The sequence below is a fragment of the Nycticebus coucang genome, chromosome 1 (assembly GCF_027406575.1).
Source record: "Nycticebus coucang isolate mNycCou1 chromosome 1, mNycCou1.pri, whole genome shotgun sequence".
Classification (NCBI taxonomy): Eukaryota; Metazoa; Chordata; class Mammalia; order Primates; family Lorisidae; genus Nycticebus; species Nycticebus coucang.
The window spans coordinates 48,004,907-48,020,842 of NC_069780.1; the positions used below are offsets into that span (position 1 = coordinate 48,004,907).

The window sequence follows — 15,936 nt, forward strand, 5'->3', positions numbered from 1 at the left end:
CTTATTCAGGCACAGAAGGTATCTGTAGTCAGGTCCACACAAAGGTTAAAGGTCCCTAAGGGAAAAGGTGCCCATTTGTAGCTAGACAGGCTTTTTTTTTGAATGGACACGTGCAGTTCATCCAAGCTCGGTAATTAATAAGGGTCATTCAAAAATCAATTATGAGTGCCAACATATTTTAAAAAAGTTCTTAGCAACACACAAATCAAGGTATCACTATCTTCTAAAAAACAATAAACAGTGAACCTGTTAGGAATTACTCCCCGTGAAATGTTTTTGGGAATTCTGGGAGTCAAGGAGAACAGCTAAGGTTCCCATTTATCAAAGGGGTCCTCTTTAGTCAAGTTCTATTTAATGATCCTAATGATTCTTAGCAACTCCAGGAAATTCCTCAATTTATTTGGCTATTTATCGAAAGCACACCTACAAAGAAATGGGCAAGTTTCCACTAACTCATACACTTTCCCATCAGCAATTCTTTTTATACTGCCCCACCCCTGCCCCTCCGTCAGCAATTTTCATTTTTTTAAAAGTCTCATCTCTCAGAATAGGCAATGGAAGCACAATTTCTCTCTAATCCCCATTCTTGCCCCCAGCATGCAACACCCCTCCTCCGAGGTGGAAGTCCACACAGCAACTCTGGCAGCTGCTCCTGCACCACCTTGCACAAGAATTTCACAACCCCTTGACAGAAGAGGTAAGAAGGCATTAGCAATATTTAGATTTGAAACTGGTAGTTTGGATGGGATAAGATTTTTGCTTTACCACCTGCTCTGTCATATTATTCGTAATTTTTAGTCTTTAGTGTTTATGTATTTGAAGAATCTTAAAGTCATTTTCTATGACATAACAAAAGAAACTAATGAAGTCACCAAGTCACCAAACTTGATCAAAATGACAAACTTCCTACCTTAAATTGAATGGGCAAACCAACAGTGAAGACAGAAGAACGTTCTTACAGGTATATGTGGGGGGAGTTAAAGTACTACAAAGAAGATGCTATCTTTTCTTGTTTGATGATTCAATGTGGAAAAGCATATTGTGAATGTTTGTGTTCATCCAAAATTCATGTGTTGAAATCTTAATCCTCACTGTCATAGTATTGGGAGGTGGGGCTGTGGGAGCTAATTAGGTCGTGAGGGTGGGGCGCTCATGAATGGAATTAGTGCTCCTCTGAAAGAGACCCCAGAGAAATCGTTAGCTGTTTTTCACCTTGTGAGGGTACAATAAGAAGTCTCTCAGGAGAGCATTCACCAGAATTTGACCATTCTAATCTCAGACTTCCAGTCTCCAGAACTGTGAGAAATAAATACCTGTTGTTTATGAACCACCCAGTCTATGGTACTTTGTTACAGCAGCCTAAACTAAGACACATATTTTATCTTGGAAATTCCTTTTAATTCAGTTTAAAAAAATCTCAGGTCCTGATGCTGAATAGTCATTGCTAGTTGCTACACATATATTAGATTTTTCCTCCAAACCAAGGTTTTGTCACTTTCCCAAGGTTCCAATTTTTGAAAACAATATGTCACAAACAAGTGCAGTCCTATTTGAACTGTTTATAAAATGTGTGGATACAATCAAAGCTGAAGACGTCTTAGGTCTATGTGCTGACTTTCTTGGTTTTGGGTTGAGAACTTCTCCAAACTTCTACTTCTGTCCCTGTACTACATATATTTGAATCATTTCCTTCCTGTGTCATCCCTCCCTCCACAGTCCCTGAATTTCCATCTCATTCCTTAATTCACACGTCAAAATGTCTGAAGCTCCTCTTAGGAGCCAGGTACAGTACTGAGCATTTAGTACAAAAAGATAAAGATGTGAGTACCAGCGGTGTTAAGTAATAAGCAGTCGTTGTTCTAGGGCACACGGTAAGCATCTCTGAATAAATGCAAAATAAGTTCTTATAACAGGAGACTTGAACTCAAAATGCTTGCCAAGAGACATAATCAGAATGTAAAATAGTCTTAATTTGAATGTTGATCTAAATGTTTTGGAGGATCTGCATATATGGGAAATTGGATGGGTGCAAATAAAAGGTATCCCTGGTGACTGCAGCTAGGCTAGTCTTAGGACAGGTAACAGTGCATTCAGACAAAACTAAGGAAGAGCAGGTAATTACATCAAATCAGATTACCACTTGAGAAGTAAGCCATGTCCTTTTTTTTTTTTTTTTTTTATAGATCAAGGGTTTCTGCATGATGCAAACTCCTCATGAAGTTAAGAGACAGGTAGGTGTGTGTCCATAAGGGTTGATGAGCAAATTCCATTTTGTGAGCATCTGGAATGCGTCCTCTCCAAAATGGGTGATAGTATTAAGAGGTGGGGCCTTCCAGAGTCCTCAGGCTATAGGGCCTATCCCCTCGTTAATGGTATAAAGACCCTTATAAAAGAGGCTTCACATAGCATTTGGCTAGCTTGCTCTTCTGCCATGTGAAGACATAGCATTTCTCCCCTCTTTAGGATACAATCCTCACCAGAAAACCAAACCTGCCGGTGCCTTGATCTTGGACTTCCTAGTCTCTAGAACTTCGAGAAAATTAAGTTTTGTTCTTTTTTTTTAGAGACAGAGTCTCACTCTGTCACCCTTAGTAGAGTGCTGTGGCATCACAGCTCACAGCAACCTCTCACTCTTGGGCTTAGGTGATTCTTTTGCCTTAGCCTCCAGAGGAGCTGGGACTATAAGTACCCACCACAACACCCGGCTATTTTGCAGCCAGGTGTTTGGCCAGGGCTGGTTTGAACCTGCCACCCTTGGGATATGGGGCCAGCGCTCTACTCACTGAGCCACAGGTGACGCCCAATAAAATTTTGTTCTTATCCAGTCTCAGGTATTATGTTATAACAACACACGTGGATTAAGATGCTAGTCTTTTGTAGGATTTAAACTCTTGAGGACAGAAATGCTAGTGTTATAGCTCTCTTTTTCTGCTCTTTGTCCTTAAGCTAATCTTTAAATTTGAAGATGTGCTTTATGGCATCAATTACATCTGTATAAAGTTTGCACAGCTTCAAATACTTGATGGAAATCAATTGTGTTCACGTGGAACACATGGGTTGATCAATCTTTGATTTGATGTAAGTTTTATAGTCTAGGGAAAACACTTACTGTATGTTAAATATTAGCCAAAATTGTGGTGTCTGCAGTCACACTTTAAAATTCAGCTTAACAGGTATATTTCTTATTCTACTAATTCTATTCTTTTCTTATTTCAGATAATATCACCTCGTGGATTCTGTTGATTCCTTTTAATTCACACAAACATATTTTCTTTCAATGATTTAAAGTCCTAATGCAAGTACACAGGAGCATTTATAAAAGATAGTAAAACCAACACAATAATGCCAAGTGAAGGCAAAAATGCTAATCCCTCTGAGAGATGAGTTTTGCTCTTTCCAGTGATTTCAAAATAGGGTAGTCACCTTTATCCCTTAAAACTGTTTTACCTCCTAAGAAAAAAAAAGTCTTATGTTACCATACCAGCCATGGCCAGCTGGATAAAATTTGTATACTATTTCCCAACTTCACTGGACCAGCAAATTGAAGTCATCACAAAAATAATACCCTTATTTGAGGTTTTCTGATTGAAAAGGGAGGATGTTCGACACAAGAAAATATCACTTTTTCAATGAAATGAAACTACCATAGCATTCACTACAAACTATTTTTCCTGCCAGATGACTAATAGATTTTAAACTGAACCACCAGTCAGGGAAGGTTATAGAAAATAATCAATTTTAAACTTCACGAAAAACTTCATGTTACACTGTTCTCTTCATGAAATTAGCCTTTAGAAGAACGATTTTCATGGGAATACCACTGTGCAAAAACATGGTAGAAACACTTGTTTTTGTTTTCAGTGACACTGTTAGAGCCAAAATTTATATAATTTAGAATAAAATATTCTTGCGAATAAAAACTAAACAATTCAAGTACTTTTAATGCTCATTGTATTGTGAAATATAAACCAAAATATTGTATGAGTTCTCTGGACTTTTGAACTCGCCAAGTGCAAAATCATCTCTCATCTCTTAATGCCTGAGCACAAACCAGGACAAGAGGCCACACAGCACAGCACTCAGGACCGTGCAGACCAGGGTTTGCAACCCAAAGTCTCTGCAGAGTATTTAATACTCTTTCATTGCATTTTTCAAATTCTGGCCTTTTCCTGCACACTTCCTGCACAGAAAACAGATACACAATGAATAATCTATTTCGATTGCTACAAGTCTCTTTTTCAGGTGAATTTTCTACAGTTAAACCTAATCCCGCTATGGAGGAAATAGGAGAGCAGGCAGGAAGAAACTCAGAAAATCTTCTCCTGCTCTTTCTCGAGAGCCCAAGTCTCCAGATTCAATGGTATACCAAGTTCTAGTATCTTCTGTCAGAATTTTCTCGCAATAGGTGTAGCTCACTCTGAAGCAGGTAGAGATCTTGTTATTTCTATTGGTGTCAAGAAGACGGATGTGCAGCTTCCCATCACAGAGAGGATAGAGATAACACTCAAAATTATAACTCAAAATTTTTTGCAGGTTAAAAATCAATTATTCAAATGGACAAAATCAGCATTTTTGCCTAAAAGTTAATTTTATTGTACCCATTTTCCACAAATCAAATTTCATCTTCTACTCTATTCCATTTCTTTTTTTAAATAACTAATGCGGTCTACCACACAAACTCCTAAATATCCCTTCAATTCTAACTATTTTTTTTTTTTGGTTTTCTGGTGGTTGACTGACAGCAAATTTATTATTAATGACACTTCATACATTGCAACCTACACACCAATTTATTTAAAGTTAACATGCAGGAAGACATTCCCTTTTCAAGACAGTTTGGTTAACAGAAATCTGCAGATGAGCTATCTTGGCTAATATGACACTTTTAAAACAATGATAAAAAAAAAACAGTGAAAACTGAAATAAATTCTCCCTCCTTAGATGTCAAAGGGAAGAGATACATATTGCAAGATCTGTGAATATATGTCCAGACAGTTTTCTAAAAAGTGGTTTACTATTAATCTTGTTCAAAATTATCTTTTTCCCTCAATACAGCAAAACCTCAACTAGCAAGAATGCTTGAGAGTAGGTCTCAAGTCTACCCAATTTAATTATCTTATAATTTATAATTTCCTTCAAAAGTTATTTTATTTTTTTCTTTCCTTTTCTATTTATTTATTTATTTATTTAAGACAGAGTCTCTGTTACTCTGATAGAGTGCCAATAGCATCATAGCTCACAGCAACTTCAAACTCCTGGGTCCAAGAGATCCTCTTGCTTTAGCCTCCCAAGTAGCTGGAACTACAGATGCTTACCTCATGCCCATCCAGTTTTTCTATTTTTAGTAGAGATTGGATCTCACTCTTGCTCAGGCTGGTATTGAATGCATGAGCCCATGTGATACACCTGCCTCAACCGCCCAGAGTGCTAAGTGTGAGCTACCTCACCCAGCCTAAAAGTTATTTTATTTCAATCTTTGCTGAGAATCTTCACAGTTGACTTTCTTAATAAGTAGAGGGGAGATCTGTCATTAGTAGCTGATCAAAAATCTTGCAAACACTACATGTGAAAGTTCTCTACATTTTAGTAGTGTGTGTGTAGAGAGAGACAGAGAGATTTGCCCATCTTTACTTGTTGCTGGGTTCAGGTTCAGACACTGGCCTAGGTTCTACTGATCACAGGCATTTTGACCAGTGGAAAGGGTCATATGATAACAGGTATGACTGACAGCATCCTTTCAGCTGATATAGGAGAGTCGGCTATCTGTAGTAGAGGCAGAATTGTTCTATTTGGGCCATAGAAACTCCCTTCCCAGGTCAGTTCTAAGTCTAGTTCTGGGTAAGGTTTCTGGAAGCACAGCTTAGATAAGCTTGTTCCTCTACCTCTCTTTAGGATTCTGTGAACACCCCCAACATCCCTTACTAAATTCCTTCTTGCTTAAAGTGGGTATAGTCTGCTACTAAGGACTGGCACCAGTACAAAGAACATGATAACTTCCTTTGATGACTGAAGACTGAACTTGCTTAAGAGTCATCATACTGAGTGTGAATTTTCATAATGTAGAAAGGTTACTAGCTAATACCTATTAAATAATCACTGTGTATTACCTGTGCTAATTACATGCTTTATCTCACGCAATCCTCAAACAACTGAGTAAGTAGGTATTATTATTGTCTTTACTAATGAGCAGACCGAGGCTTAGATGGTTAGGTGACTTGCCCACAGTCACACAGGGAATGTATGGTGACATCAGGACATGAACCCCTGCAGGCAGGTTCTAGAACCATGCCACATTACAGGAAGGACACAAGACTTGGCTGTGTGTAGACTGACCAGTCCATAAAACCAGATCTAGTCTCAATAATAGCTTACTTCATTTATCAGCTCCTCTCAAAGTAAAAAAAAAAAAAAAATCTAACACTTGCAATCATGTCTTGCCCCCAGAACTTTACCTAACAAATGCAATCAGTGTAACCTGGCTTATCGTACCCTCAATGAATCCCCAAAATAAAAAAATAAAAAATAAAAATAAATCTAACACATATAAACTGTTGTATTCTACATAACTGAGATTTTTACTACTGTGAAACATCTTAACTATAATTTTCATGAACTATTTAAAACCCCCATATGTGTTAGCAAATGGATACACATAGCAGTTTTGAGTAAAAAATCATTTTTATTTCTGGCACCTATGAGACCAACTCCATAGTTGTGTGACCTTAGAAGTGTTAGCAAACTTGACAAACCTCAGTTTCCTTGTGGAATAGAAAACCTCATCATATGTCTTACCTCTTTTACAGGTAAAATAAAGAGTAGCATAGGCTTGCTGCAAGGACTAACATAGGAATGTATGTAGCAGTGCCTCCAAAAATATTTACAAGTAACAAATATCATTATTAATTATATTGTAATTAATAGTTTACAGAGTGCTTTTGTCTATCTTAATCTATTTAACTGTCACTAAAACTCTGAGATAGGTAAAAGATATTGTCCTCTTTTTTATATGAAGAAACTGAAATTTAAATATTTATAACTTATCTAAGATCCCACAATGGGTAAAAGTGGAAAGGATCAAAAGTTAGACATTTGACTCGGAACTTTATTATGATTCTTCACGTAATCTCTTTCCTGAAGAAAAAAAAATTATCAATAGTATCTACTTTTATTTTAAAATTTTCTCTGGGATTATGGCATAGTTGATATCACATGTGTATTTTAATATGGTGCTGGTTGAAAATGGGCCCACTCACCTTTTTGACTTCATACTTAATGGCAAGTTTGACACGACTCAATGAAGCTTTATGCCTGTGCACTTCCAGGGGCTCTGCTGATTCCAGGTCTCCATTCAGAATGGCTTCTACCTCTTCTGAGTCTCGGCAGAGATCCAGCACACCAACTACAAAGTCTTTGCATTGCATGGAAAGTTTCCGATAGTCATTCTAAGAACAAGAGTTTTAGCGTTTAATGCAAAGAATTTACTCTCTTTAGGCGGAAAGTGTTTAGAGTTTGTGCGAATTAGAAAAGGTGTCCCTTTCTCTGGGTAGAAAGCTGCAGCTCCTACGTGGATGTAAGGCTTATTGAGTTAGGTACAGGCTAGATTTGTTCCCATCTAACTCCTTAGCCACATTTCCTTCTGCAACCAGCTCAACCATATGAGACAGATCTGAAAATGGTATGTACAGGATCTCACTTAGACACTTAAGTGGAACCTAAAAATGTTACCAGAGGCTGGGGGCAAGGCAGGGGTTGGGAAGGGAATGGGGAGACACTGGTCAAAAGGCACAAAGTTTCAGTTAGATAGGAGGAATAAGTTTTTGAGATCTACTTGCCCATCATGCTGACTGTAGTTATTAATATAATAATATATATTTCAAAAGTATTAAGAGAGTAAATTCTGAATGTCTCCCTATAGAAAACATTAAGTGAGGTGAAAGATGTATTAATTAGCTTAATTCAACTATTCCACATTGTATACATGTATTAAAACATCCACATGTACCTCATAAATATATAATTACATGTCAATTAAAAAAATTTTAAATGTACTTAAAAAATTGTATGCACATAAGTTACTGATTTATATTAAGCAAAGCTGTCTAAGTGCCAATGCTGAAAGACTAAAAGATCAAACAGTACAAATAATAGTTCTTTTAAAGCCGAAACAAGACGGTTCCTACAATGGAAATTTTTTTTAAATGGTAATTTTTTTTCAAATGGCAATTTGACACAGAAGATCAATTATGTGATATGAAAAGTTTCATCATCAAAATGGAGTGTTAAAAACACAAAAAACAAAACCCCGGAAAAAGAGCCAAGGAAGGCCTTGAAGTGAGGGTTTTCATGCCTGAATGCCTGATTAAAAACTATCACAAAAGACTCTGAAGAAAACTGCAGACTTGCACAAAGGTTCTTACAACCTTACATAAAAAATACTTCATAAAAAATACAGGCAGGCCCAGCAACTGCCTGTCCAACCTCAGACTGGTCCTACCCTTGTTATCAATTCTTATAGCCAGGGATAGTTATCTCAAAGTCATTATGTAATCTTCCCCATTTTTCCTTTGAAAACTTTTATCTTCCTCTACCTCCTTCAATACACACATCGTTTACAATGGCACACAGTCTATTGCAGTGTCATATTCCCAAATAAATACCATTTGCTTTTGGAAAACTTTTCTCTGTTATTTGGGTTGACAGTGAAAATAACTTGTTCAGCTTACTATCCCTTGCCTTTTTGGAGACATTGCTTTTCAAAGTGTAGTCCTCAGACCAGCAGCATCAACAGCACCTGAGAATGTGTTAGAAATGCAAATTTTCATTAGCTGGGTATGAAATTTTTCATTAGCTGTAGTCCCAGCTACTCAGAAGGCCGAGTCAGGAGTATTTCTTTTTTTTTTTTTTTTCTTTTTTATTTTTTTGATTTTGGCCAGGGCTAGGCTTGAACCTGCCACCTCTGGCATATGGGACCGGCACCCTACTCCTTGAGCCACAGGCACCACCCGAGTCAGGAGTATTTCTAGAGCCCAGGAGTTACAAGTTACAGTGAGCTATGATCCCACTACTGCATTCCACTAGCCTGGGTGACAAAATGAAACCCTGTCTCTAAAAATAAAAAAGAAAGAAATTCAAATTCTTGGACCCCACCCCAGACAGCCTGAATCCTGATTTGGAAAATTAGGGAGGGCCCTGTTTTAACACACATTCCATGTGAGTCTGATGTATTTTAATGTCTGAAAATGAATGGTTTATAATGAATGTACAGAGGTAGATCGGTATCCACCAGTACAGAGAGGGTTTTTTCCCCTAGTTTGTATGAAGGGCATATTATCATGCCCCGTGGAGCTGTAGGGAGAGAAATTTCTGATTATATGTAATTGAATTCTCAAGGGTTACAGAATATCAATACCTGAGAGAAAATTTTCCAGGCCACTGGAACTAACACTTTGCTAAAAATAATCTGTGAATCTTTAATTTCATTTGCATATTTACAAGTGGCATGAACTGGTATAAGAAAGTCAGTTGGTAGCTTTCCCTGTTACTTTCTGAATGGAGTTTTATTATTCTAGCCCATTGGTTCCAGCCAGAGTCTCAAAAACCATCCCTTGGGGAAATGTCTCACTTTTGGAAACCCCAATTCCACTTTTATGACTTTCACTAATTCTAGCCCATTAGGAAAGTTAACCAGATAATAATTTAATTTGGTACATGAGGAAAATAGAATTCCTCATTTCAACGTGTCCTGAAACACTCAGTGTATTTATGTATGTAATGAGGCAATACTTAGCACAGTGGAATTTTGGGCTTCCAAAAATCATACATTAAAAATAGACATGAAGAATTCCAATTTTTTTCCCTTAAATAATTAATTTGCTTTGATAGGAAAAACCACATCACTAGCTAAAATAAACATGAAGATGAGAGACGGTTTAAAGGCTACACAGACTAGAATAGTTTCCATTTCAGATATCAGAAATTCAGATAAAGAACAGTTACAGTTAATCCTTTCCCCTCATAAGGGAACAGATAAAATGAATAAAACTTCAATCTTTGGTTTCCATTCAAGTGGGTACCATGCAACTGATAAAATTAATAAAATGTTCAGTCTCTGGTTTCTATGCAGAGTGTCAGTTGAATATCCATCTGCCCTCCATTCCTGAAAGACTAATGAAATATTTTATTATAGCATCCAGAAGAAGTATTAAATCCATGCCTGTTTCCATATAAAGCTCCCCTTTTAATACAATTTTGTAGATGAAATTTCCTCACGTTATTCTTTAGTTCAGACTGTTCTTTAAAATTTGGTACAACATAGGATGGCCATTTCTCCATTAATCAGAAATAAAAGAAGCTACTTTCTACGCGTTGAAGGAAACATAGTTCCCACTTCTTCTGTTAACACTTAACGAATAATTCATTACCTTTAAAAATTATAATCTGTAGGCTGCTCAGTTTGAGGGAGCCTAATTTAGTTTTGCTTAATGGTTATTGTGTCACTATCCATTACCACGGCCCTCTGCAAAAGCTGTGTGTTATTTTCACATCCACTGAAAGATCAGTCAGGAAGTGAAAAATTGGTAATCATACAAGTTGCAAGGGCAACACTGTTTTCATAACAGTATAGACATTCCCCACTGGAAGAAGTCTGTCGCCCAAGTGCAGAAAATAAGCAGAGCTAGAGACAATGGCAATTTATTTTATCACAATCATTGGATACTGATACCATTTTTTAAAAACGTATGCAGAGCTCATAGGAAAAAATGAAAAGCTCCAGCTAAAGATAACTTCTCCTCAGTTGCAAAAGCAACTATCTGTTTAAAGTGGACGCTGTCTGTTAGTTCCACCACAAGGTCCTGCCTCAGGTTACTTTACAGCTTAGACCATTTGTATGGTCTACGTTTTCTAATAATCTTCTCCTAATTTAGTTTTGCTTAGTGGTTATTGTGTCACTATCCATTATCACGGCCCTCCACAAAGCTATTAGATGGACCTACCAATAGCTTAGGAGTAACACATGTTATAGAGAAAGAATTCAAAACGCTGAGGATCTTCTCAAGTCAGAGGAAGAACAGTGAATTTCTTCATCACAAGCTATCGATGGGTTCCTGCACACTCCTTTTAATGTGTATGATTTAATCACCATTTAATCATTTTTTATCTTTAAGAGAAAAATTAAAATTCATCACTCTGTTAGGCTCTTTCCCTAATAACAAAAGAGGCAAGATTCTGGAGTAGTTAAAAGCATGAAATCTGAAGCCAGACAGCCTGAGCTCAGGATCTTACCACTTACTAGCTGTGCGATCTTATGGAATTCATCAAACCTCTCTGATGAGAATAATCCTACCTAATATTTGTATTGTGAGATTAATAGGTGAGAACGTGGGTGGTGTACTATTAAATACTACAAAAATGCTTCAGTATAACCAGGTATCTTATTTTAGATATAATACCTAGGACTGAGAGCCAGGACACTCAAATCTTGGCTCAGCAGATGGCATGTTGGCTTTGGCCTTGGTCTTCTCATTTGCAAAATGAAAGGTCTATATAATCAGATGACTCCTACAGTATCTTTTGCTATAAAATCCAATCTTACTTTTGGATTATATCCATTTTCTTCTTTACAGCTGTAGAGTGTTATAAATTGGAACTGTTTTTCTATTTGAAGGAGAGGAAAACTGAAGCACAGGGAAGTAAAATGGCTATTTTTTTTTGTTTAAAACAATGCATAATTGTCTCAGTCAGAAGTAGTAAATTTCAATTTGTATTCTCACGGCTTAATAAATGACTATCTTTCTTGCCACTGACATTTGGAGGATTAGACCTAGAGACCATCCTGTCCAATATTCTGTTTCTCAGAATAGCTTCAGGCAGCATTTGCACATCCAGAATATTTTTTTAATAACCTGTCACTGAGATGTCCTCCATTAACTTATCTAAATCCATATCCTAGAATGTTTGACCTCTTGGGGACATGACCTTCATATGGTTTTGACCCCAAGCCTACTGCATTCTTTGAGAAAACTTCAGAAACTGCACGGATGGGAATCTACTCCTGAGCACCTAAATGAGGGCCATTTCTGGGGTAAAGTACATATTACAGGGCATTGATAAGATAAAATAGGGGTAAGTAAGTGAAAAGGAAAAAGGAAAAAAAAATTACCTCTTCTTCACTAGGGAGCACATTATCTATTTTTTCATTTCAAGGCTAGTCCTTTGAGCTCAAAGTCCCCATGGACAGAATATAGAAACCATCATGGAACAGGGCAAATTAGGTTACCTGCTTGCCTCAGAAATGAGCTTCAGTTCCACTGCCCTTTCAGAGTTCAGAGTCTCTGGGTCAGCGCTATGAAAGCACTATATTCTCTGTCTGTCTAAAGCCCTGAGAGAAGGACGTAAGCAGGACATGAGAGGGCAAAGAGGTGAAAGGATGACAGATAAGAAAGGAATAATAAGGACGGCTAAAATGGGGGGTGGGGGCACATGCAGTTCGGGGAGAGAGACCTGCAGTCCTTAGAGACTTCTGAAGAACTGTTCTAATTTTGGCTCTGGGAGTTATGCTACACAAGTGCTTTCCACACAATCCAGGAAAAGGAACTGGGAGATTTGGATGATTTTTGCATATCCTTAGATATTTGGCAGCTTTGTAGATATCCTCTAAAGCCCACTTGTGTTTTTGACTCTTTTTTGCCTCTTGTGGTATTTTCCCACCTTTGAAAGATTATCAGAGGTGAGCCTTTAAGTCAGAATAAAAGAGATTCTAAGCATTACCAATATGGATTTAGCCAGCTTCAGGGGAAAACTATGAATAACAAATTCTCTTACCACCACTTCACTGAGATGACTCTTCTGGATAGAATTGAAAACATCACCATCTTTAGTAAATTATTAAAAAATAATCTTGGAAAATATTCCCTTTTATAGAATCTCTTTTGCAGACTTTCAAGATATATCAGGCAAAATTTGTAAAAACAACGTATATGTGACATTTGAAATAGTGGCAAACAAATTTAGAATTATATTTTATTATTATCTGAAAATAATGAACTTACATTTAGAGGTATTTTACCCAAGTCCTTTTCTACTCTCTTTAAACAGAATTTTAAGTTTCTACTTGCTTTATCTGAATTCTATCTTTAGGAAAGCTCATTTTTGGTCCAAGGAAATAAATCTTTTCAGATACCACATAATGAATATATTCAAAGAGAGAAGATATAGAGTGATATTTATTTTGCTTTTTGTATTTTCCCACATTTTACAAATGTTTTTTACAATAAACATGTATTGCTTTTATTACAGAAAATAATTAATGGATTAACAAATAAAATTATACTCTGGCTAGATCTCCACCAGGACAAGATAAGGGTTAATGATTCTCTAGGGAATTTGCTGGGCATAAAAGGGTGGGGGGAGAACCACTTTCCCACCATTTTCTTGCAACCCTATGGTAAGATTTTCCTTACTCTGAATTATATTGCTACTTGCATTTGTGTGAATCTCATGCTAGTATGAAAACCATACTAAGATGTGAAAGACAGAATAATCATTCTGTGATCTATACAACAAAACTAGGCTAAAAAGAGTAACTCAGCATCTGTAAAATAACTCAAGAAATTGGTGTCTACAATCATATTCTTAGGTATAATATGGGAGATAAGAACCTGCCAAAAAGAGTCTGAATGATTTTGGCCAGAACTACAAAATATCCTTTTGTTTCAGACTTAGTAGCTAGAACTATTCAAAATGCATAGGAGGATGTAGCAATTGATTTTAAAAAACGGTCTATCATTAATACATAATTTTTTATAAAATAAATAATACTGCTTGATGGGAGATGATGTCCATGACTTATTTGGAGAAAAAACAAAGCCCATTAAAGCAAACCACTTAGCTGTCCTTCTATTTCTGAGTTGACCTGACATCTGTGGCTTACCATGCTGAATATATATTTGTGAAATTTAAGAGGAGGCATTTTTGTCACATTAGTGAAGTTATTTTAATAGTATTTTATATCGTCCCTTTGATTTTTCATTCTAAAGGGATATACAAATGCTTTGGCCAATGAACAGTGCACAAATACTACTACAGAGAGACGGAACAGGAACTTGGTCCGTCCTCTCCACCGATGGACCTGGTGTTGCAGTAGCTCCAGGAATAGTGCACTCCCTCAGTTAATAAGCAAATAAACCAAAAACCTAACACTGCTCTGTTGGGTGCCACTATACAGCTATCCACAGACAGGAAGAAGAATGTGAAGAGGTGAACATCACATCCGTCCCTTCCTGTAATAAAATGGGAAAGAAGTCTTGAGTTTTGTTTAATGTTTACCCAGAACATTAGAGTTGCACCATAATTATAGCTCTCTGATGCAGAATACAGTTCACATATCCCCAAAGTCAACTGATCACAGCATCCTCATTGAGAGGGGGGAAAAAATCCCACCAGATCAGCTGTGGATGATGCTCCCAATTCCTCGAGATTTTAAATCCACTGCACAGAACTATTCTGGGGAGCAAATTACCCAAGGGGCAGGGCAGCGCAGCTGCGCAGTGGGTGGGCGCGAGCAGCTTACCTTGAACTCCTTCTCTATGTTGGCCAGTTTGGCCAGCTCGTTGCTGAGCTCCAGGGCTGTGAGCACCGGGTCTTCGCTGGACAAAGACAGGTACGCCGGACTGGCCAGCCCCTTGTAGGCGTTGATCCTCGAGCGCGAGTGGCTGAAGGAGTCATGTCTCTGTTTCTCCGTGCAGTCCCCGCACTTGCAGAAGTAGTCGTGCGGCCGCTCGATCCTGGCGCCCTTCAGCAGCAGCATGTGCACCACTTCGTACTTCTGGCAGTGCGCCGCCAGGATGATGGGGGTGATGTCGGGGGAGAAGCGCGTGCCGTCCTCGTCGTACGCGTAGAAGTCGTCGTCCTGCAGCTCCTGCTCGCAGGGGCTCAGCGTCAGGCGCTTGCTGGCCGCGAAGCCGGGGTGGTTGAGGATGGCCTCGACGATGCGCACGTAGCCCTTGCTGATGGCGAGCAGCAGGGCGTCGCCGATGCGTGCCAGGTTCTCCTTCTTGAGCAGCAGCTCCGTCACCTCCAGGTGCTCGTTACCCACGGCCAGCTGCAGCGCGTTCTGGCCCATGTAGTCCACGCAGTTGACATTCAGCGTCTTGGACTCCTCCAGCATCTTGCGCACCACGGGGATGTTGCCGTACTCCGCGGCGTCGAGGAAGCGTTCCTCCTCGGCGGTGAGGCTGGTGCCGCGGTCGTTGAACATGAACGCGGGACCCCGGACGGCCTGGCGCCGGCCCTTCTCCCGCATCACCGTCATGCGCCTCAGGGATGGGCTTCCCTCCATGGACCTAGTCAGTAGCAACAACAGAACAACCGTAGAGTATTAGAGTATATTGCTTCCTCGCAAATATGGGGACCCCTTCTGCAAAGCACAGTATCTGCCACAGACCTGTGCCCTCCAGGAGGTCGGGTCAGTTGCCAATCACTCGGATGCTGCGGACTCACCTGACATGGACGCCTCTATCTGAAGCTGGCTGCTTTAACCCGGAGAGGAGCTGTTAATGGTTCAGAACAAGAGCTCCTGTTCTCTAGATAAAGGCATTCGGATGGAATGATAATAAAAACAATCTCCACACACCCAAGCCTCCCTTGCGACCCTGGTAAATGAGGAACTTATACCTGTGGCATAACCTTATCCCTGCTCTAGCAGGGCTTGAAGGATAAAATAAGTTTGTGTGTTTTTTGTTTTGTTTTGTTAAGAATTAGGCCAGAACAGTCCTCCAAATTATCAATACTTTAACTAAATAAAATCATTGACAAAAACGACAAGAAAACACCCCAGTATTTAGGCCAAGTATCATCTTGCAGGATCTTAGTTTTATTATCTTTTTTTCTTAAGGGTATCCTCCTCAAATTACAGGATTAATTTTGTCAAAGACAGAG

At 38.6% G+C, this 15,936-nt stretch overlaps 1 protein-coding gene across 1 annotated transcript in view; it reads right to left on the bottom strand.

Moving 5' to 3' along the window:
* The window catches only part of TRPC3 (transient receptor potential cation channel subfamily C member 3), a 62,768-nt gene that overhangs the window by 28,939 nt on the left and 17,893 nt on the right, over window positions 1-15,936 (bottom strand). Inside the window, exons 2-3 of the mRNA XM_053574702.1 lie at window positions 14,570-15,341; window positions 7,254-7,442 (exon numbers count right to left, since the gene is read on the bottom strand). Coding sequence (XP_053430677.1) covers window positions 7,254-7,442; window positions 14,570-15,341 — 961 coding nt within the window. The remainder of the gene's footprint in view (window positions 1-7,253; window positions 7,443-14,569; window positions 15,342-15,936) is intronic.